Below are 24525 nucleotides of genomic sequence, written 5' to 3'. Positions count from 1 at the left end.
AAAACACCATCATGAGTTGCAGGTCTCAGTATGCTGATTACAAAATAGCATAAATGAGGATTAAGAGTAATCCACAGCGCACGGTGACTTTCTCACTTTTTCATTACTGTAAGCCAATCACACCACAAAACAAATCAATAAAATAAATAAATACAAATCAAATCAAATCAAATCAAATTAAGTGTACGTGTATATGTGAGGATTCTTTTGAGTGGATAAAAACTAGAGTACAACGCTGAGCTGGGTATTGGGGCTGTTTTATTAAGCTACAAAAAAGAAAATTTAATTGCTCACTAAATTAAACATGGCCATTGTCCCTTTCCTAGTTATTGAGGCATAAACATTTCGCATGAAGCGACTGTGAATTAAAAACTATATATAAAAACAATCAACAGTTGAAACTATTTCTACAGAAGAATTATCCAATAGATCCTGTCTCTCATCTGTCTCTGCTTCTGCACAATTACAACATCGCTGGCATTCTTTTATAGTCCAGAGCGATTGGGTTAACGTTCCGCACACATCCAATCACATGACGCGTCATTTTTTGCGACGCGGTTACGTCATGCCTTTAAACGCGAACGGCTAGCCGTTCAGCCGGAAGTAGTCACAATAGGGAGAGAAAACTCTAGCTTTTCGTCTGTTTCAGTTCAGTGTTACACGACGAGCAAAAGCCATTGAAATGAATAAATGTGTAAGAACAAGGTGTTTGTCGGCATAAGGTAAGAGCTTGGACCTTAGCCAGTGTGCTATCACGTACACGACACGTTCGTTTTAGCTAACTATTCAGTGCTTACGTACACACAACGAACTTCACGTTAAGCTAACCTACGTTACCTCGACAGCTGCGTGTTTTCTACTGTGACTATTTAATTGGGGTGTTTAGTTGTTTCTTTGACATGTTTTGGTCGCCACCAGGTAGTAAAGGACCGGTAAATGGGGGCTGTGTTAATCGGTCTAACGAAGGCAAAATGCTGCGGCAGCCCTGACACCTGCTAAAAATAAAGCTTTAAAGATACAGATACGTGGTATGAGTGAATGAGAGGCACACGTGATCTACTGGCTCCCCCGATTCAGCCTTGCATAAAAGACGCTAAAAGTTTCAGTAGTCAAATCAGTACAGTTAATTATCCAGCGCAAGCTCACCATTCATCTGCTCAAACTGTCTGTAGATAGGAAAATGTCGCAGCATCACAGCATTATATTCAGCATTGGTTAATATAGCTGCTGATACATCTGCTACAGTGATATGTAAAAGTATTTGTCCCCTTCCTGATTTCCTGTCTTTGTTTAGTTTTTTTGTATGTTTGTCACACTTAAATATTTCAGGTAATCAAACAAATTTAAATATTAGACAAAGATAACACAAGTAAACACAAAAAGCAGTTTCTAAGTGAATGTGTTTATTATTTAGGGGGAAAAAGGCTAAACCTAAATTGCCCTGTGTGAAAAAGTTATTGCCTCCTCCCCGTTATAATGTAAATTAGCTGTGGTGGATCACCTCTTTGGAAAATCGGTAAAAGTGATTGAGAGCCCTCAGCCAAAATATTACAAAGACAGTCATAAAGCTGTGGGACTTCCATGGACCACAGTGAGAGCCATTAAGTTGCCCCCAGAGTGGTAATGACGACTCATCCAAAAGACCCCAGAACAAGATTCAAAGAACTGCAGGCTTCACTTGCCTCACTTAAGGTCAGTGTTCATGACTCCACCATAAAGAGACTGGGCAAAATGGCCTGCATGGCAGTTCCAAGATGAAAATCCTTGCTGAGCACAAGAACAGGCTCATCTCAGTTTTGCCAGAAAACATCTTGACGATCCCCAAGACTTTGGGGAAAATACTCTGGACTGACTCGACAGAAGTTTAACTTCATAGCCCATCACAAATCAGGAAGGGGGCAAACACTTTTTCACACCACTGTATATTAACCACTTAACAAAGTTATGTTAAATACAAGCAAGACAGTGCACAGCATTAGGGCATAGAGACTGTTTATTTGATGCCATTAGTACTATAGGTCTATATAATAATGGATTCTGATTGTAGTTGTACATACAGGCTACTATAGAGCCAACCCACAACAATCTATCTGTAGTTGAATACGACAGCAGCTGCTACTTTGGAGCATTTAAAAATGCAAGAGCAAGAATTAATCTTTAATTCAGTTCAATTAATTAAATCAGTTACTTTTCCTCACAAGTGTACTGGCACTCCTTTGTGCTTGCATTTTGTGCAGTGGTAGTATTAGCAACCATAATAAAGTGCTTGAATGGTAATGCTAATAAAATTGACCTAGCCTTTCAGGACAGCTTGAAAGCCATGAAGCAAGTTTAAAAAAAAAGTTAAGTATCTATGTTTGCAGGTGCTGCATCTGTCAGTCTCCCTATGTGAGACTTGATTTTGATGCTTTAGGTGGATGCAGACTCATTTGTCTCTTTTCCACTGGTACCTACTCGGCATGACTCGACTCTGCTCGGTTTCAGTCATTTTCCATTACAACTGAGTGCCAACTAAATGTGCGCAAAGTCGTTATAGCAACGCGGCTTAAAGTCCCGTGGCATCATTTCTATCTGAGAAACAAATGCGACACAACAATGGAGGAAATCATGGCGATGGTATAGCTGCTGTTCGGTCTGTGGCTCCAGAAACACCAAAACCACGTTCCCCAAGTCTGGTACAAACCAGACTTGGGGAACGTGGTTTTGGTGTTTCTGGAGTCATTTCCCTCGTCAGAGGGTTTCACAAATAGTGGTTTGGATTTTTGTGCAGGAGTCGCTCTCAGAGAGTGCATCCTTTGGAAGCCCCCCCCCCCCCCCCCCCTCCTTTTTTTTTTTTTTTTTTTAACTGTTCCTGAATTGTGTCCAAATGTAATATGATCCCTTTTCTGTGGTCACCAGCTCTCCACCAGTAACATCTTCCTGTTCCTGCTGATACTGAAGCAAAGACCTAAAGTCATCACTGTTCTAATAATCACCTCGGCTCTTTGCCTCAGAGGAGAAATGAACATGCTCGACACAGTTTAACAGCCAGTAACCAAATATCCACATGCATACATGGATGGTGGTTACATAATAGTGTATTAGTTGTAGATACATGAATTCAAGTTGCACAGGTTGTATACATGCAGTCAACCACTCATTCTATCTATATACAGGTCATGGTTTTACAGTCACCTCTATGCATGGTTACTGATGGTACAAGACTACATGAATGAGCACAGATTACAGGAATTGCTGATCATGGAGTATAGTTGGGTGGCTTGTGTTGTAATTACAAACAAACATGGAGTATGTAGACTTTTCTGAACATACACACTGACTTTTAGTTCTGAAAGATACAGAAAGTTTTAACGTTAGAAGCAGTGTATATATCTTACACCATAAATCCTTTAGGTTAAAAAAATGTTCTAAAACTTACTATGTAAAACCGTTAGTTCACCCACTGCATGTAGCACCCAGCTAACCTACCTTTTTTATGATGTTCTGATTGAAACAGAAATCAGCCTAATTATTCTTTTTTTTTTTTTTTCTTTGCCTGTTCTTGTTTTTCAGCGTGGTTTGGGATGTCAGTGGAGGACATTGACCACACTAATGTTTAAAGATGTCAGACACCATCTATGATTTCCTGAATTAGTCTTACGAATGTCTCTAACCTTGACGACGATGAGCGGAAGAACAGTGACCGGCGACCAGCAGCAGTGGTCGAGGTCTGGAGAGATGCAGCATTCTCGTGGACCATACATCTCAGCTATCACCAACAGGTTAGCTCTGTGTGCTACAGAAGGTCACCATAAGAAGAACAACAAAGTCCCATAGTGCTATTTTTACTGTCTTTGCTGTATGTTACATAGTAAGGTAAATCTTTCATTGGTCTTTTATTCATTGAACATTGTAGCACAGAAACTGTAATCTGAGGCTAAGTTGTCCTGCTAAAACTCAACACTGTATGCAGGTAATCTGGGTGTGACCTGGGTAACAAGGTAGCCAAGTTGTCCACTAATGGTCTGTCCCAGCTCCTTCAGTATACTTTTAAAAGTATTCGTGAGCAAGGTGAAGTCCAATTCGCCACTGGTACAATTCTGGTCCAAGAGAGTGTGAGTGTGTGAATGAAGTGGTTAAAGCACAGAGAAAAAAGATCTTTGAGTGGTCAAGAAGACTAGAAAACACAATAGCACTTAAATACCAATCCAGACCAGCATCCTGACGCCTTTTATTTTGCTCTGCAGGACGACCAACCTGTTGATCCGAGGGGCCATGTTGTTCTCTGTGGGCGTCTTCCTGGCCCTGGTGCTTAACTTACTTCAGGTACAGAGGAACATCACCCTGTTTCCCCCTGATGTCATAACCAGTATCTTCTCTTCGGCCTGGTGGGTGCCGCTCTGCTGTGGGACAGCTGCAGGTGTGTGAAACGTTTCCCTTTTCAAAATGAGGTTCAAAAAAATGTATTTTAAGTGGCAGGCGAGATAAAAAAGGGAAAGAAAAAGTTCAGATGGAAACCACAAAATGTAGCTAGGCAAGAGGTTGTGAACCTCCTGCCCCGGTGCTGCCTGTGTCTCTTTGCCCATCTCCAGTGGCTCCCTCTGGAGTTGAAAATGATTTTAACGTCTTTGTTTATCATTGCTGTAAGTAATTCTCGATGTTCTCCAACTCTGTGATGTAGGGTGTAGCTAGAAGTGATACTTGCAACTGAAGTGGTATTTACCTAGGCTAGCTTGCGCTCTAGGATAGCCGCTTCGACGAAAGCTTCGAGTCTTTAGCAATAAACTTCTGCTTTTGTGCACAGTGCTATCAGTTTTTCATTATGACTGGGAAACACTTCAGGAGCTGTGTTCATCAACCAGTTTGAACTTTGTAATAATGTATGGTCTTGTGGACACCACTTTGCCTTGGGTCCTTTTGTTTACTTCCATAACACTCGAGGAAAACAAAGAGAGAGAAGGCAAATCTAAGCTCAGATAAACAACAACAAATGACTTATTGTGTCATTATTTATTTAACAAAATTTAAGCTAAAATGCAGAGTAAGAAACAAAGAACATCCTTAATGTTTTTTATAGTAATCAAGAGGGAAAGAGGCACTGCTGTTGCTCTGAGATTTACCTTTTTTTTTTTTTTTTTTTTTTTTTTTTGCAGATTTAACTGAATTGTAGAAGATCTAAGCAGACAGATCAGCTTAGGTACTTAGGCACGAGTACCAGTCCTGGCCTTAAATTTATGTCTGCTGTCCTTGATATAGCCTAACATTGCCCGTTACCACATCAGCCGTGCCTGCAACAGTCCAACATAGTGCATCCCTGTACATTTCACAACAATACTTTAAGGTAACCTGTTTAGCCTGCACTGCATCTACCATGATTTCCAGTTTATCAGACACCACTGAGCAGGCCTGTCCCGTCTTTCTTACATCTTTCTGCATGTCAGAGTGCACTTATCATACACTTTTTTTTCTCCTTGGGAAATACACACTCTGTACAGCTCACAGACACACCGTGGTCCAAAATGGCACTTGTCTATGCTCTGTTTATGCTTGCTCATCTTCTACAATGCTAGCAAGAGCTGTCCTCTAGACGGTTCTGCGATGGTACTGAGCTAAAATCTCCATGTTGTTAGCTGAAAACGACACCAAGCAGCACACTAAAAATGAATTCTCTGTATAGCAATAAGTATTAAACTGCTTTTCAGGTTAGATTACTCACTAAGTGAAGGGTACTGGAAAGAATATCGCTCCAGTCTCCTTTATGCCTCCAGTGAAATGAATCTTAAATGCTCCACAGCTACAAGCAAATTACTGAGCATGCAGAAAAGGTACTAACCTTTGGGTGCAACAGTGTCAGCCTTCACCTTTGAACCCGTCTGAAGCTCATTGGACGCTATCCATCTGTGTCAGGCATAGATAGATCTTTCCCAGTCCTACTTAAAATGAGCAAGTTACACAGTAATAAGCAGAATATTTTGTGAGCACTCACCAGGTGCATGATGGTATTCAGTTTATTATACAATTAAGACACACAGTTTATGCATTTTCTGAATGTTAAAACGGTGTTCCACATAAATTTAAAGGTAGAATTCAGCAAAAACTGAAAATATGTTAACTCATGAAGGTCTGAGAGTCTCAAATCTATACATATGTGCGAATATTCGCACATGTACAAAATTTTTTTTATTTTTACTATTTCTAATTAAGTTTATGTATAATTTTTTTTATTATTTCATTGATTTGTACAAACACAAATAGGACTCAGAGTTGCATGCCAAGCTTTGTAGCCATTCTGTTTCAGAGATACATGCTGATAAATACTCACAGGTGGTAAAATGTTAGATATTTACACCCGCTAGTAATGTTGACAGCCTAACTGATGCTGTGTCACTTTTGTTATAGGGCCCTAATGTTTTGCATCTGCACAGAGATTTTAAAGTGACTCTTTGATAGTGAAGGTTATCAAACTAATATGACATCGAAATGTATTTATTGATCTAAAGACAGAAGGTCCCTGAGTCACTGGTTCTGGCCAATCAAAAAACCTCTCAGACACATGCACTAACTGTTAGTATGATGAAATGCAGTGTACTTGACTTTGAATTGGGGTTGTCAAAAAATAAATGCAAATCCATATTCAGATATTAATCAATACTAAAAATGTATATTGATCTTAATTTGCATCCGTATTGATACAAACTGGCTTCCTGTAGCTGACTTCACCCTGCAGACAGACAGCTGCTCCCACTAACATGTGTCAGTGTTCATGACTGAGCAGCAGTTTGGGAAACATTTCAAGAGGACAGTAATGCTCCTGCTTCAACAGCACCGCTGAGTCAAACAAATAATCATTTTCACAATAAATTTGTGATTTTTATAGGGGTGGCTGCAAGATAATAACCCTAGAGTTGCTCTCTGATGCATCCATCGGAGTGTGAATGTGTGTGACTGTAGTTAGAAAGCACTAAGTACAGAGAAAGTGCTTGTGAGAATGGGTGCGATTGGGTGAATGTGGCATGTTGTAAAGAGCGCTTTGAGCATCAGTCCATTTACCATTTATATAAAAGCATACTTGTTAGTGCTACGTGGCATTTTTAGAAAAATTATGCACACTATACAATTCAGTTTTATTTATACAGAAACAAATCACAACAACTGTTGCCTCAGGGCACTTTTAACATGACGATAACTGTGCACGCACACACATCATTACATTGAAGGTTACAACATACCTGCCAGGCTTTTGGTTTATTGAAATGCTGTCTTCTGGGTGTGATGCTGCCGATGGAAATGTAGAGCAATGCCTGCTGCTCCCGAGTGGCTCAGCACAGAGCACAACAGCCCGAGGCTGTCTTAATCCCCAGACACACAGCGTCGCCCACAGGAGCCTGTCATTTCCACCTGTTGTTGAAATACACAGTACTTTGTATCCCAGGGGACGGCTTCTGCATTCTGTTGAAAGTGCAGAAATAGTTTCGCTGCTGTAGTAGCTAGGTTAGTGGTTTCGTAGATGCATGCTGCAATGAAAATAATCTTTTTGTTTTGTTTTTAAAAATTCTAAGTTGAGTTTCCTTGCTCGCTCAGAAATGAACTTATTTTTGCATGCTGTTGTGCTTATCGAACCATTATCGTTGGCATTTTTACCAGATTAAATGACAGAAATGGGAACAAACTGGGTTTTGTTGTTGTTGCCCCATGAAAGGAAGACCAAGAGTCACCTCTGCTGCTGAGGATAAATACATCCCAGTCACCAGCCTCAGAAATCTCCAGTTAACAGCAGCTCAGATTAGAGCACAGATAGATGCCACACAGAGCTCCAGTAGCAGACACATCGCTACATGTTCAGAGAAGACTGTGTGGATCAGGCTCTTTTGGTCAAATAGCTGCTAAGAAACCACGACTACATGTATGGTTCCCACCATGAAGCATAGAGGAGAAGGCATGATGGTTGGGGGCTTTTCTGGTGACACTGGTGGGGATTTATTCAATCCCCCAACATATAAATAGTCATGAAAATAAAGAAAAACCATTAACTGAGAAGGTGTGTCCAGACTTTTGACTGGTAGTGTACATACAAACACGAACCACTGTGACCACACAAACTATTGTAGAAACTCGCACATCCAAACCTGAATAAATGGTATTTAAGGACAAAGTTTAGCTTCACAAATCAGATTATTTTCCATTTCAAAAAGTCTTCTATCCACAAATGTAAGCTGTGTTCAAATCCCGGTGTAAAACTGGGACATCTGGGCGTTGTTGGTGTTTGTTTTTAATAAACTGGACATTTCTTCTTCTAAATAAATAGATTAAAACCATCACACATTAGCCATAAAATGCTGCCTACATGCTGAAATGTTCAGGATTAGTCACTAAGCTAACATCAGTGTTAGACTGCTGTTACTGTCAAAGTGTTATCACACTACCTGAATTACATCTATATTCTAAATATACAGAGTGGTCATATTGCTTTGCAGTTGTGTGGATGGGAGCACGCATTTGTGTGACCTGCACACAAATCACTGCACAGTTTATGCTTGTGGATCATATTGTTCTCATTTGCAACACTTTTAAAGCAAATTCCTCTCCATGAGTCTCTGGTGGTTTTGGTTGTTTTGGCTCTTTATTGTTTATTATTGTTACGTTGTTTTTAGGCCCCTCGCTGAACCTCGTTTTGCTACAAGTTTCTTCCTGTTGAAAGGGACGTTTTCATTCCTACTGTTGCCAAGAGCGTGCCCATAGTGGGTCATCTGACTGTTGGGATTTTCTCAAATATTATAGGGTCTTACGATAATATTAAATCGAGGCTACTGTTGTTTTGAATTGGTGCTATACAAATGCCTAATTTCCCTTATCTTTCCTCACAGTATTCTTTTTCCTTTTTTCCCCCCTTGCAGCAATGATTGGGCTGTTGTACCCCTGCATCGACAGCCGTCTGGGTGAACCACACAAGTTCAAGCGGGAATGGTCTAGCGTGATGCGCTGCGTGGCTGTGTTTGTGGGTATCAACCACGCCAGTGCTGTATCCTTAGAACGTTGGTATTTTTTTATTTTCTCTTTTTAATAATTTTCCTCTGTACACCACCAGAGTGGACTTTAAATCACGCATTCAAGATGTAAGTAAAGCACAGAGTTTCACTTTTAATTCAAGGAAGTTTGTGTTTAATGACTTACTGGGTAGATGATGGAGCTGTACATTGTAAGTGCATCGTAGAGCATTCAGCCTGGTCCTTGACCTCTGCCTGCATCAGAAAGTGGATTTTGCCAACAATGTTCAGCTGTCTCTGACTCTGGCAGCTCTTTCCATTGGCCTGTGGTGGACATTCGATCGCTCCCGCAGCGGCTTCGGTCTGGGAATCTGCATTGCCTTTTTGGGTACGCTGGCCACCCAGCTCCTGGTTTACAACGGAGTTTTCCAGTAAGTTACTCAAACACTAGTTTGCATATTAAGACAATGTGCAGGGTGGAGGCTGATTTGAGAGAAAATCATTACAACGACAAATGAATTTTGTAACTCAGACTTTACCATTAAATAAACTGCTGAATGCAATAATGTGAACTCCAAGTGAACTTTGTAAGTAGTTGCACTGCTGTGCCAGCACAGACTTATGGTGAACTCTGTCTGGTGGGCTTCTGTATTGTTCTTATTGAATAGAGTAATGTAGCACACTGTAATTTATAATTTTTAAGTTATATCAGCTTGTAGTAAGTTACCCTCCTCTAGCTCCAACAGTTGAATATTGACTGGTCCACAGTGATCTCTTCCAGCAAAAGAAAACTGACGCACTTAATATGAGGCACGATATTAGCAGCGCCACGCTGCCTTTACAGCACACAGCTATATCCTCCAGCACAATGACTAATGTTAGAGTATGGGCAGAATGCTAGTATTACTGTGCAAAATTCTTGAGCCACCCATTAGCACTTTATATGCAGTGTTGGGGAGTAACGGAATACATGTACCGCCGTTACGTATTTAAAATATAAAATATGAGTAACTGTATTCCATTACAGTTACCGTTTAAAAAGGTGGTATTCAGAATACAGTTACTTTGTTGAAATAAATGGATTACACTGCGGTACTTTCCTGTTTCATTTTGTCGCGGGTCAGGACTGTTTGGGTTTTGTTTGACAGCTACGTTCTGTTGTTCCAGGCGGCAGGGTTACGGTTGCCATGGTTACAGGGCGACGCTCTCTCTCTCTCTGCGTGTTTCCTGGGTGAGAGAGCGCCTTTTCGTTGTTGTTGTTGTTGTGCTAAGCTAACAGGCAGAATGCTACAAGCATAGCTCTAAAGCAGGGGTCACCAACACGGTGCCCGCGGGCACCAGGTTGCCCGCAAGGACCACATGAGTCGCCCGCGGGCCTGTTCTAAAAATAGCTCACCATAACAACTTACCAGTAAGCTGCATCTATTTTTATTTTTTCTTGCTATTTTTTTTAATCACAATTGCATTGGCGTTAATTTGTTAGAGATAATATATAAAAAAAATGTTTATTATTAAATATTAGATCATGATCTAATATTTAGTGCTAGCTGGTCTCCACGGAAACAGTTGCCGTGAAGACCAGCAAAGGCAAAGGTGAGGAGATGAGGAAAACATGGCGGAAAAAAGGAAGAAAACATATAATTTTCACAGTGAATGGGAGGAAGAGTTCTTTTTTACCACTGTGAAAGATTCATGCGTGTGTCTCATTTGCGGGGCAACTGTGGCAACAGCAAAGCGGCACAACGTGGAGAGACATTTCCGAACGTGTCACACAAGCTACCATGCTAACTACCCAAAGGGCAGCACACTGCGAGCGGAAAAGGCCCGCGAATTAAAGGCAGGTTTGAGCAAACAGCAGTCTTTTTTCACGAGACCGGTGAAAAACTCTCAAAAAGCAACCGAAGCCTCATTTAGAGCTACACATTTCATGATTAAGAAAAAGAAGGCATTTTTAGACGGGGAGTATTTCAAAGAAGCAATGATGATAATTGCAAAAACTGTGCTTAAAGACGAGAAATATGGAAACGATGTAATCTCCACTCTCTCTGATGTCCAGCTGGGGGCAACTACAATTGTTAGAAGAGTGTCGGCTATGTCCGGGAACTTGGCCGATCAGTTGGATCAGGATCTGGCAAAGTGCAGTTGGTTTAGCATCCAGTGTGACGAGTCCGTCAACAGCAGCAGTACAGCACAGCTGATGGTCTTTATCCGGATGGTATTTGATGGTTTCTCCACAAAAGAAGAACTTCTGACACTACTGCCGCTAAAGACAACTACGAAGGGAGTTGACATCTATAACGCAGTGAAGGAGTTTTTCGCGAAGAAAAAGGTACCGTTGGAAAAGCTGGTATCAGTGACTACCGACGGGGCTCCTGCTATGATCGGCCGACATACGGGATTCATCGCTCACTGTAAAGGTGACACAGAGTTCCCAAACTTCATGCATTACCACTGCATCATTCACCAGCAGGCGTTATGCGCAAAGGTGATCGGCTTCGAGCACGTCATGACTCCCGTCGTGAAGATCATAAACAGCATCCGCTCCAGAGCTAAACAGCACAGAACATTCAAGGTGCTATTGGAGGAGCTGTCAGCTGAATATGGTGACCTGCTACTACATACGGAAATCCGATGGCTCAGCAGGGGACGGATTTTGCTTCGTTTTTTGTCACTTTTGGGTGAAATCAAGGAGTTCATGCAATCCAAAGGGGAAGACACATCTCTGCTGGAGGACACTGAGTGGACACTTGACCTTGCGTTTTTAACAGACATTACTGGGAAACTGAACCATTTGAACTGTGAGCTGCAAGGCAAAGGTAAGACTGTTGCTGACATGATAAGTGCTTTAAATGGATTTAAAGCCCAGATGAACATTTTCTCTGTGCATTTACAGAGAAAAAAGGTGCTGCACTTTCCCTCTGTGCAGATGGTGCTGAAAGACAATGCTTCTGCATCTGAGACTTTTGACAAAGTTGCAGAAAAGTACACTCAAGTCATAAACCGACTTGGTCAAGAGTTTGAGAACAGGTTTTGTGACCTTGATCAGCTTGAGCCATGTGTCTCATTTGTTTCCAATCCTTTCATGAATGTGGACACAACATGCATTGCTGAGCAACTAAGTTCAATGTTCAGCTTGGATGCTGGACAGGTGGAAATCGAAATTGTAACATTGCAAAATGAAGTCCACCTCAAAGCCTATCTGGGTGCACCAAACTTTTGGTGCCTTGTTGACACAGAAAAGTACAGTGGTGTGTGCACAGCAGCTATGAAGGTTGCCAGCCTGTTTGGTTCAACCTATCTTTGTGAATCAGCCTTTTCTGACATGAACTTCATCAAGAACAAACACAGAACACGCCTCTCCGATGCACATCTGCAAGACTCACTCAGAGTTGCAGTGTCAAGTTATACCCCAGATTACAACACACTGGTGAACAGCATGCAATGCCAGGTTTCCCACTAACAGACAAAGAAAGCCATATTAGATGTTCTCAGTGGCAACATTACAGTGTCATGTCAAAGTTTAATTTAATTATTGAAAAACAAATGTGTTTGTTAAGTGTAACATGTGACAATTTGCTTTAAAATGCTGCCAATTTGGTGAAAAGTTCTGCAAAATTTGAAAGTTGATTTTTTGTATGTTACATACATACAAAAATAATGTATGTAACAGTGCATGATTTGTTAAAATTTGTTAGTGGTAAGTGAAAATGTTGTAGAAGTGATCACTTCAAAATGTAAATACTTGCAGAGATATATAGAAATAAAGTGTTGCATATTGATATTTATGATTCCTACCTTGTTTCCTACTTGCATTCTTTATAATTATGGTGAAAAATAATTAACATAATTAGTGTCCGTACATAGATGTATATCATTAATTATTAATGATAACACATAATTAAGTTAAACTGAGGAAATTTGTTATTTGAGAAGTGTGTGTCAAACTGGTAGCCCTTCACATTAATCGGTACCCAAGAAGTAGCTCTCACTTTCAAAAAGGTTGGTGACCCCTGCTCTAAAGAATGTAGCATCATGGGCAGTGTAGTCCGTGCTGCAGGGAGAATGGACTGCCATACACGTTATGGGTCTGTGAGCGCGAGGAGGGAGAAAAAGGGGAGTGGAAAGGTACGAGTTGTCATCGAGCAAAAACGGAAGCTGGAAGCATGTAAATATAATAATAACCACTTCAGCCAAGAAGAGTGCCTGACGAGCCCAGTTGTAAGTAAGCTATTAAGACTCGACTGTACACCGTGTTCGTGTTTTCCTCTGAAACAATAAGTTCCGTTGGAGCAGCCTTTCAACGCCTCTCTCTGTCTCTCGCAAGAAAAGTTGACCCACACAACAAAGTAAAGCTATTTTTCGGCTACGAGCCGACAGGGACCCCGCCGTATTAGTCAGAGGTCCCTTTACTACAGTTCGGAGTCACGGACCTTCAGTAATAGTAATAAATCACACAGCAATAGTACATTCACGTTGTTGTAAAAAGCATGATAATATATTAAGTAATCCAAAGTATTCAGAATACGTTACTGTCATTGAGTAATGTAACGGAATACGTTACAGAATACATTTTGGGGCATGTATTCTGTATTCTGTAATGGAATACATTTTAAAAGTAACCTTCCCAACACTGGTTATATGCCATAAGGAGACAGACTTTCTTGTAACTTTTAAAGTGGTCTTGAGTGATATTTCTCAAGCGTTCTGAATATGTTTCAGAGGTGTTTTCAGGCCGGTCCATGAACCTGACCATCTGAGAAAGATTTCTTGTTTTGTTGTTAATCCATAACACTGACCTTTAAGTCATTCAAGCGTAAAAAGGCACCTAGAGATCGTACCAGTGTGGTGTTGACGTGTAACAGACAACTTGGCACAGAACCAAAGAAATGGCATGGCTAAAAGCTATCTATAGCAGGTGAACAGTACTGAAAGTTATATCATTAAGAAATATGAAAAAAATCTAGCAACAACTTGACACAGATTGTGAGGAAATGTGTCTTGCCCTTCAATTTGTCCATCTACTCTTTGTTCTACTGGATGAGTGGCTGTCAGTAGTTGATTCTTAAGGAAGGGAAAGGCTGAGGTAAATAAAATTGCACATTAAATTAGAAGTGGACTGAATATCAGGGTAGGGCTGCCACGATTAGTCGACTAGTCACGATTACGTCGACTATCAAAATCGTCGACGACTGATTTAATAGTCGACGCGTCGTTTGAAGCTTTGTAAGATCCCAACAGACGCAGGAATAAGTAGGATTTAAGAGTGCAATAAAGGACTGAAACAGAAGATGGCAGCACTGCATGTACAAGGATGCCAGCTGCCGTTAAACCCCGAAGAAGAAGAAGAAGAAGCTGTGTCCCAGAATTCATAGCGCAGCCCAGCGCAGTTTCCAACAATGGCGGCAGCTAGTTAGTTTTAATATTACGCTTATTATTCTTTCTGGGTCACAAAATAAACGTTTAACATATTTTCAGGCGAGAATGTAGCTGTGTAAACCTCAAATATCTGCTCAGTTTATCAAGACACCACATATTTTCAAAAGCGCTCCGACGTTTTCGGAGACACTAGCTCAATAGCTAGCCGGGGGCTAGGCTCACTAGAGCCGTGAGAACACCGGACTCCCGGCAAATCATTTTCAAACCCACCGCTGTCTTTCGCTACTCAGGTTAAACATATATAAGTCACTTAGATAACTTAAAATGTTATTGTTTGGCTTTTTTCAGTATTTTATTTGTTCCTGAGTAAATCGGTTTGGCTGAGATTAAAGTTATAGTTTTTACACAGCTGAATATCAGAAGTGTGAGATGCTTGAGAATTTACTCCGGTGTCCTGTTATATTTTAGATAGCAAGGAGTTCATTAAACTTCACCGAAACAATCTGCAAATTTCATTAAAATTTAATAAACTATCATCTTGTCTTTATTTTTAGTTAGCACTTAACTTAAACACTTAAAGCTGTAAGCTAATGATAGTTATATAAGAGCAGATGCTGCTGGTGCAATAAGCTGTACGTTTTACGTTCAATGGATGATGATCTGATTAGTCGACTAATCGCAAAAATAATCGGTGACTAGTCGACTATCAAAATAATCGTTTGTGGCAGCCCTATATCAGGGTCAACTGCTTTTATGGAGTGATGAATTCAAATTCTGACATTTTTATTCACATTGACGTCAGTATGTGTTGAGGAAATCAGGAGAGAGGTACACCATTGTCTACAGGCACCTAGAAATCACACTGGAGGCTCTGACGTGGTTCGGGCAGCACTTCACCCTGTGATGTTAAGGGTCTTTCCAAAATTAATGGAAGTATGAACACAGAAAAGTACCATCGGATTGTTATCCATCATGCAATACAACCTGAAATAGTTCTGATTGACAGCAGCTTAATTTGTCAACACACCAATGATGTTAAACACACTGTAAGTTCAGTTCACGGGAACTCCATCAGTAATGAGCCCGAGCCTAAATGTTGTCGAGGGATTGAATGGATCATCTTGACGAGGGATAGGAATCGATACAAATGTAGATTCAGATTCCTTGATAGATATCGCTTATTGATTCCATTCCTTATCAGTTCTCATTGGCTCTGCTATTAATTCCAAATTTAATTGCCTATTGTGTGGTTAACTATTTGTGCATGTTAGAGGTACTTCCACTCTTTGTTGTGGTCATTGTTGGCGTCATTGCTCAAAGTAATAATGTATTACACACATTACACAGAACACTTTTCTTAAATTTAATGCAGTGCCTTACTTACTCCCAGGAGAAAGTAATTTGTTACTACTTGTACACATTACGTTTCTCTGTAAAATGACCTGAAACGTGTTGTCTCATAGATATCATTTAATATTATAAACCCACAGACCGCAGTCCCACACACCAACACAAATCCCTATCATATTGAGGCCACACATGATCTTTCTCTTAGCATTTAGGTATGAACACAAAGCCAACAGCATGAAGCAAAGATGACAACAAGCTCAGAAAACTTAATAACGATTGATTCTACTTAAACAGGTAGAAATGGATGCCGCAGCCTGACTGGCTCTGGTCTCACTGGTTCTTGGCTAGCTTAGCGTTAGCATGCTCTTTGTGCAGATATTTGCAGAGCCAAAGTTGTGTTAGCAGCATAAGTTGTTTCTGACCTGGGCACAGTTTGCACTTTATAGATGTGAATTGAGAACCAGTTTTAATCTCAGCAGAGAACAGAATTAAAGGCAGCCACCATCTGAAGAAGAGTTTCTGCAAAGATCACTGTACCTATCTCCCATTTTCCTCTCAACATATAAAGAAATAACAGGTGGCTCAAGAGTATTGCACAGCAGTGTATAACACTTTCTAAATGACTAGAGATCTTGTCCAGAGACTGGACATTATTAACGATGATGATGATAATAATAATGATAATGATGATGATGATGATGATGACAAAGCAACCTTGGTTAATTCAAACAGTCAGTTAATTCTGCTGTGTATAGTTTAAAGTGAGTTTCTGAGGTTTGCCTTTTCTCTGCCCAGGTACACGTCGCCTGATTTCCTTTACATTCGCTCGTGGTTACCCTGCATCTTCTTTGCAGGAGTAATAACTATGGGAAACATTGGACGGCAACTAGCTTTGGTAAGAAACAAATCAGTTTACATTTACATCAGTTACATTAAGGCTAAGCAGTCACTGCTTCTCAATTCATCAAAATTTTTAGAACATTTTCTGCTCTGATTTGCAAAAACAATTTATGGTCCAAATTTTGAATCTACAGTACCAGTCAAATGCTTGTACACGCCTTCTCATTTAATGTTTTTTCTTTATTTTTACTACTTTGTACATTGAAAATACAAACTGAAGACACCAAATATATGAAGCAGAATATATCGAATTATGTAGCAAAGGAAACAATGATAAATAACTCTAAATTCAATTTCAATTTTCAATTCAATTTTATTTATATAGCGCCAAATCACAAAGACAGTCGCCTCAAGGCGCTTTATATTGTACAGTATAGCCTATAATAATAGATATAGAGAAAAACCCAACAATCATATGACCCCCTATGAGCAGCACTTTGGCGACAGTGGGAAGGAAAAACTCCCTTTTAACAGGAAGAAACCTCCAGCAGAACCAGGCTCAGGGAGGGGCGGGGCCATCTGCTGTGATTGGCTGGGGTGAGAGAAGGAAGACAGGATAAAGACATGCTGTGGAAGAGAGACAGAGGAATCTAAAGTATGAATCATGTTATTTCTCACTTTTTGTTTACAACATATGTGTTCATTCATAGTTTGTAGATTCTCACTGAAGACATCCAATGTAAATAGTTGTGAAAATGATTAAAAAAAACAACAACAATTAAATGAGAAGGTGTGTCCAAACTTTTGACTGGTAGTGTACATACAAACATGAACCAAGCTTCATAATTATTATTTTTTTTTTTTTAAAAATAAAACTGACATTTTTTTTAAAATATAGGTTTAACATTTAAAAGCACTGGTTTGTCCACTTTCAGGCTATTCTTTGCACTTTGAAATCTGAGCCAATGCTTGAGCCAGGCTCTCTTAAAAGCTAAAAATAAAAGCCTGAAATTTTAACAGGTCTTTCTTAACTTTAAAAAAAAAAAAAAATAAATCTGAATCTTGGAGAGATGCATGAAAAAGTGTCTAAGTAGCAGTTCAAGTATGAAAAAAGTCCCTTATGGTAACAAGCTGAATTTTGTAATACTGGAAACACCTCAGTCCATCTCAGTGCACATTTTTGAATATTTTCTATTAACTATTATCTGTTTAACCATTAAAAAAGACGTTTGGATGTCCATAATGAATACTGCCATAAACTTGTGTGTGTGTGTATATATATATATATATATATATTTTTTATTTATTTATTTATTTATTTATTTATTTGGGGTGCAACGATACACAAAATTCACGGTTCGGTTCGGTTCGATACTTTGGTGTCACGGTTCGATATTTTTTCGATACAAAAAAAATGTTCATGCCTTTTTAATTTGTCATTTATTAAAATTATAAATATATATTTTAACTCAAAAGTACAGTTTTTAAATTTAACCCTAACCCTTGTGCGTGTTTTTTATTTTGACAGCGAATGCGCACCTGCGGACCACTTATGTGCAGCCCTGGTTATTTAGCTCGTCATATTGCAGCCACAGAAATTCTTTTGTCCATGAAACCATAAAGCTGCACTTTCTTTTTGCCTTATAGTCTGATTTGTCATAACTTCTCCATTTTGTGGTAAGCTTTTCTTTGGCTGTCACTTCTTCACCCTGACCTGTCTTATTTGGCTCAGCAGAACTAAAATATATATCGTGCTGCTTTTACACACGCACTCACATAAGCTCAGCGATTCTCTGCGCGATCAACCTCTCACATGTTTAAGCTTGCTGCGGGAGATTTCACTTGTCATGTAAGTACTACATGGAAGCTCCTGTCAGGCATCATATCGGCTAAGATGAACAGGCACATGGGTCAATACATGAGCGGGACACAGAAAGGAATTGGCAAGAATACCAGAGGCGCAAAACACCAGCTACTGGTAGACAGAACAGTCAGCCGAGACTGCAAGACCAGACTGACCAACCTGTGCACTGCCTGGATTGATTACAAGATAGCCTATGACTCAATGCCCCACAGCTGGATACTGGAATGCCTAGAATTGTACAAGATCAATGGGACCCTAAGAGCCTTCATCAGGAACTCAATGGGGATGTGGCGTACAACACTAGAGGCCAACTCCAAGCCCATAGCACAAGTCACCATCAAGTGCGGGATCTACCAAGGAGATGCTCTGTCCCCACTGCTGTTCTGCATAGGCCTGAACCCCCCTCAGTGAGATCATTAACAAGACTGGCTACGGATACCGACTACGGAACGGAGCAGTTGTCAGCCACCTCCTGTACATGGATGACATCAAGCTGTATGCCAAGAGTGAACGAGACATCGATTCACTGATCCACACTACCAGGCTATACAGCAATGACATTGGAATGTCGTTCGGACTGGAGAAGTGTAGTCGGATGGTAACAAAGAGAGGGAAGGTAGTCAGAACTGAGGGGATTGAACTACCAGAAGGCAACATTGCAGACATAGAGGACAGTTACAAGTACCTGGGGATCCCGCAGGCAAATGGGAACCATGAAGAGGCCGCTAGAAAAGCTGCAACCACCAAGTACCTGCAGAGGGTCAGCCAAGTCCTGAGGAGTCAGCTGAATGGTAAGAACAAGATCCGGGCCATCAACACGTACGCCCTGCCCGTGATCAGGTACCCTGCTGGGGTAATAGGCTGGCCAAAGGAGGAGATAGAAGCCACTGACATAAAGACAAGAAAGCTCCTTACCATGCATGGAGGGTTTCACCCCAAGTCCAGCACCCTGAGGCTGTACGCTAAGCGGAAGGAAGGGGGCCGGGGACTGGTGAGTGTCAGCACCACAGTCCAGGATGAGACAACGAACATCCAAGAATACATTGGGAAGATGGCCCCAACTGACCGAGTGCTCAGTGAATACCTCAGGCAGCAGAAACCCAAGAAAGAGGAGGGAGACGAGGAACCATCATGGAAGGACAGGGCCCTGCACGGTATGTACCACCGGCAGATAGAGGAGGTGGCTGATATCCAGAAATCCTACCAGTGGCTGGACAAAGCTGGACTGAAAGACAGCACAGAGGCACTAATCATGGCAGCACAAGAACAAGCTCTGAGTACAAGATCCATAGAGGCTGGGGTCTATCACACCAGGCAAGACCCCAGGTGCAGGCTGTGTAAAGATGCCCCAGAGACAATCCAGCACATAACAGCAGGGTGCAAGATGCTAGCAGGCAAGGCATACATGGAACGCCATAACCAAGTGGCCGGCATAGTGTACAGGAACATCTGTGCCGAGTATAACCTGGAAGTCCCGAGGTCAAAATGGGAGATGCCCCCAAGGGTGGTGGAGAATGACCGAGCTAAGATCCTGTGGGACTTCCAGATACAGACGGACAAAATGGTGGTGGCTAACCAACCGGACATAGTGGTGGTAGACAAACAGAAGAAGACGGCCGTAGTGATCGATGTAGCGGCTCCGAATGACAGCAATATCAGGAAGAAGGAACACGAGAAGCTGGAGAAATACCAAGGGCTCAGAGAAGAGCTCGAGAGGATGTGGAGGGTGAAGGTAACGGTGGTCCCCGTGGTAATCGGAGCACTAGGTGCGGTGACTCCCAAGCTAGGCGAGTGGCTCCAGCAGATCCCGGGAACAACATCGGAGATCTCTGTCCAGAAGAGCGCAGTCCTGGGAACAGCTAAGATACTGCGCAGGACCCTCAAGCTCCCAGGCCTCTGGTAGAGGACCCGAGCTTGAAGGATAAACCGCCCACAGGGGCGTGCTGGGTTTTTATATATATATATATATATATATATATATATATATATATATATATATATATATATATATATATATATATATATATATATATATATATATATATATATATATATATATATATATATATATATATATATATATACAACATTTTTGTTTTTGCTCCCATTTTTCATGAGCTGAACTCAAACATCTGAAAGTTTTTCTACATACACAAAAGACCCATGACTCTCAAATGCTGTTCTCAAATCTTTATAAATCTGTGTTAGTGAGCACTTTTCCTTTACCAAGATAATCCATCCCACCTCACAGGTGTGGCATATCATGGTGCTGATTAGACAGCATGAATAATGTACAGGTGTGCCTTAGACTATGTTCACACTGCAGGTCTCAATGCTCAATCCCAATATGTTTTGTCTGCTCGTTCACACTACAAATAAAATGTGACAGTAAACGCGCTCTAGTGTGAACCCTCAAAGCGGCGCAAAAGAAGACGTCACACACAACGTGCTCTGTTTAGACCCAGGCCAAAAGTTTGACTGTTTGACTGATGGCCTTAATATAAAGATTTGTTTCGATTATATAGTACAAATAAAATGTTCACGTTTCTCCAACGTTGTCTTCCCAACAGTTTCACTGGATGGCCAGGAAGCGTTCGCGATGTCTTCTCCGGCGCTGATAGATGGCGTCTGTCTTGTGTCGGTGACGTAAAAGACGGATTTAATGCGACTTGACCATCAAACAGCAGTCGCTTTCTGAAACATCAGATATGTATCGGATTCAGCACCACATACGAAAGTGACCCAGATCAGATTTGAAAATATCGGATTTGTGCCGTTCACACTGTCACACCATGATCGGATAGATGGGTCGCAGAGGGTCAAAAAAATCGGATTTGATGCGCTTTCGCCTGCAGTGTGAACGTAGACTTAGACTGCCCACAATAAAATGCCACTCTGAAATGTGTCCGGTGAGTATGCTGGCCATGCAAGAACTGGGATGTTTTCAGCTTCCAGGAATTGTGTACAGATCCTTGCAATATGGGGCCGTGCATTATCATGCTGCAACATGAGGTGATGGTCGTGGATGAATGGCACAACAATGGGCCTCAGGATCTCGTCACGTTACCTCTGTGCATTCGAAATGCCATCAATAAAATGCACCTGTGTTCGTTGTCCATGACATACACCTGCCCATACCAGAACCCCACCGCCACCATGGTCCACTCGATCCACAATGTTGACATCAGCAAACCGCTCACCCACACGATGCCACACACGCTGTCTGCCATCTCCCTGAGATGGTTTCTGACAGTTTGTGCAGAAATTCTTCGGTTATGGAAACCGATTGTTGCTGCAGCTGGTCTCAGGCGATCCTGGAGGTGAACATGCTGGATGTGGAGGTCCTGGGCTGGTGTGGTTACACGTGGTCTGCGGTGGTGAGTCCAGCTGGATGTACGGCCAAATTCTCTGAAACGCCTTTGGAGACGGCTTATGGCAGAGAAATGAACATTCATTTCATGGGCAGCAGCTCTGGTAGACATTCCTGCAGTCAGCATGCCCATTGCACGCTCCCTCAAAAGCTGCGACATCTGTAGCTTTGTGCTGTTTGATCAAACTGCATATTTCAGAGAGGCTTTTTATTGTGGGCAGTCTAAGGCACACCTGTACATTATTGATGCTGTCAAATCAGCCCCATGATATGCCACACCTGTGAGGGGGAATGGATTATCTTGGTAAAGGAAAAGTGCTCACTAACACAGATTTATAAAGATATGAGAACAGTATTTGAGAGTCTTTTGTGTATGTTTCAGATGTTTGAGTTCAGCTCATGAAAAGTGGGAGCAAAAACAAAAATGTTGTGTTTATATTTTTGTTCAGTGTAAATTAGATTAAACTGGAGACTGAGTGTCATTTATAAACTCCACAATTACCAAACTGAGCTACATTTAAAAAAAAAAAAAAAAAATTAAATAATTACCTTAATGTGTCCCAAGTTATAGATCCTGATTCATTTTGATGGCAAGTTTTTGTCTGTAATAGTTTTTGAGGTATTCGAACATCAAAAAAAGACAATGGCTGTGGATGGACAGACCAAAAACATCTGATTTACATGATGTTGTTCGCTCACTCATCCAAGTTCATCCAGTTTAAGTGTTGTGATCGCTTTCATGACCACAGGTTGATAAAATGAAACCCCTAGGCATCGCCTAGGGGTTTCACCGCCTCTTTGGTCAGCAGTGCTTTTCATGTTAGAAATCACAGATGCTGTTTTTGCCTCGTCTCTTTCTTAGTGTTGAATCATGAACACTGAACTTAACTGAGGCCTGCAGTTCTTTAGAAGTTGTTCTGGGTTCTTTTGGGACCTCCTGGATGAGTTCTCAGGCTCTTCAGTTTTCTTTTCACATAGGTCCAGAATAGCTTCATCCCTCAAAATTATAAAGTGCACGTTGTATTTACTTGGGTTTGTCTGATATTAAATTTGTTTGATGAAACATGATAAAGTACTAAATGTACTAAAAAAAATAAAAGGTTGCAAATGCTTTTTCACAGCACTGTATATCGACTGATTAAAGAAGTCACCCAGCTGAGTTATAATGATACATCATGTCCATATTGGTATATTAAAGTAGATGGGCTTTAAGTGGTGTTTTGTGTCTAACAGCTCTCCTTCTCCCCTTGTTTCCAGTATGAATACAAATTCATTCAGGACAAGAGCCATCAGGACTGAGGGATGTCTCTGCTGCATCAGACCTCTGCTCAGAATGACCTGAAGCCAGGTGCAGGTTATCAGCACGGACTACAGCTGGCTGATGAGCCAGTCAGGCCGTTTAAATCGATCCCCGAAATCTCGATCGCCTGCTGCGCTGTATTTTTGACTGGCTCTGTCAGGCCTTCTGCTACCACATGATATCCATGAACTGACGTGAATAATGAGAGTGAAGTTTCTCTCTTTCCTTTATTGCAGTTTATCTGTAATAGACATGGATTAGCAGATAAGCAGCCAACATTCCTCAGATCAGCTTAGATGTTTGCTCCCTTGGCTCGATTGTGCCAAACAGAATCTGTGGGATCTGTTTATTTATCTGCCCTCGTCTCATGATTCTTCCTCATCTGTCGTATATCGGTGGGGAACACACAGCCTAGTGAACATATCCAGGATGCATCTATGTACTGGACTTCTTTTTTATGTAATTACCCATAATCTACTTTTAGATGTTCTTCATGAAGAGATGTTGACAGGTGCTGGTGCTAAGGAAACAGGATGTCCAGTGTTCCCCTGTAGTGGGTACATGTAAGAGCCCATAATTTTGTGCATTAATATGTACAGTATCATCAGGCCAAAAAACACTGATGTCTTTGGGTTTAGGGTTAGAAGTGAGCAACACATTTAGAAATAGAAATTCCATCTATAAATGAAGATTATGGTGTTAATTAGTTTAAAACTAGTTACTGTTTTTTATTTCAGGGAGGAAGACTTGGCCAAAAGTCTTCCTGCTGCCTTTTAGTTCCCAGCTCACTTTGAATGGTGTTGTCCACCTAATGCATGACAGCAGATATGGAGTAACGGTGATGGAACTTCACACTGAATCAAATAAATTCTCTCTGGTCAAACTGGGTTTGCTGTAAGGAGATTTTCTGCTTCTACCAAAATCTGTTTTTTTTGTTTTTTTTTTCATTGTGAAGAGTGACTTTTGTCAAATGAGCAGTCACAAACCTGTTTGTGCAACTCATCATTTCATTGAAGGATGAAATGAACAGAACCTGTTTAGGTCACCACACATACAAACTGGTTCCAGTTTGGTTGGCATGCAACAAGAGTTCCTTTCACTGTAATAACGTCCATTCTTCCCCAGCCACACTCAGTTTTCTGCACGTGCACCACAAACATTTCTTAGTGAAGCTCGATTGGGAATCCAGCATCCAACAGCATCACACTGATTTCTTAAATCCAGCTTTACACATCGTTAAATCTGACAGTTTTTGAGAGCTTGGGTCCACAGTAATAATTAGCCTTTAGTGTTTCATTTCCACTTTAATGTGTTTTTACATGTTTACAACAACACAAACTGGTTATTAGTAATTAAAGTCCCCTCCCTTCTCTTATTTCTTATTAATCAACTCATCAAAATCCGTCTGTGAAATGCTGTTCGTGCTCGTTGATCTACAACACTGTGTATGGTTGAGTCTTAA

At 41.0% G+C, this 24525-nt stretch overlaps 1 protein-coding gene across 1 annotated transcript; it reads left to right on the top strand.

Moving 5' to 3' along the window:
* Positions 1–567: 567 nt before the first annotated feature.
* Positions 568–23951, top strand: insig2 (insulin induced gene 2). The gene is made up of 7 exons (XM_040023921.1): positions 568–722; positions 3553–3761; positions 4227–4399; positions 8874–8998; positions 9228–9394; positions 16485–16584; positions 23021–23951. Exons 2-7 carry the CDS (start codon positions 3643–3645, stop codon positions 23060–23062), a joined length of 726 nt encoding a protein of 241 aa, XP_039879855.1. The 5' UTR covers positions 568–722; positions 3553–3642; the 3' UTR covers positions 23063–23951.
* Positions 23952–24525: the final 574 nt, after the last annotated feature.

Source organism: Simochromis diagramma, unplaced genomic scaffold, assembly GCF_900408965.1.
Source record: "Simochromis diagramma unplaced genomic scaffold, fSimDia1.1 OVJJ01000322.1, whole genome shotgun sequence".
Lineage (NCBI taxonomy): Eukaryota > Metazoa > Chordata > Actinopteri > Cichliformes > Cichlidae > Simochromis > Simochromis diagramma.
The sequence above is the reverse complement of the archived record's forward strand: the minus strand, read 5'-3'. Positions and strand labels throughout refer to the sequence as shown.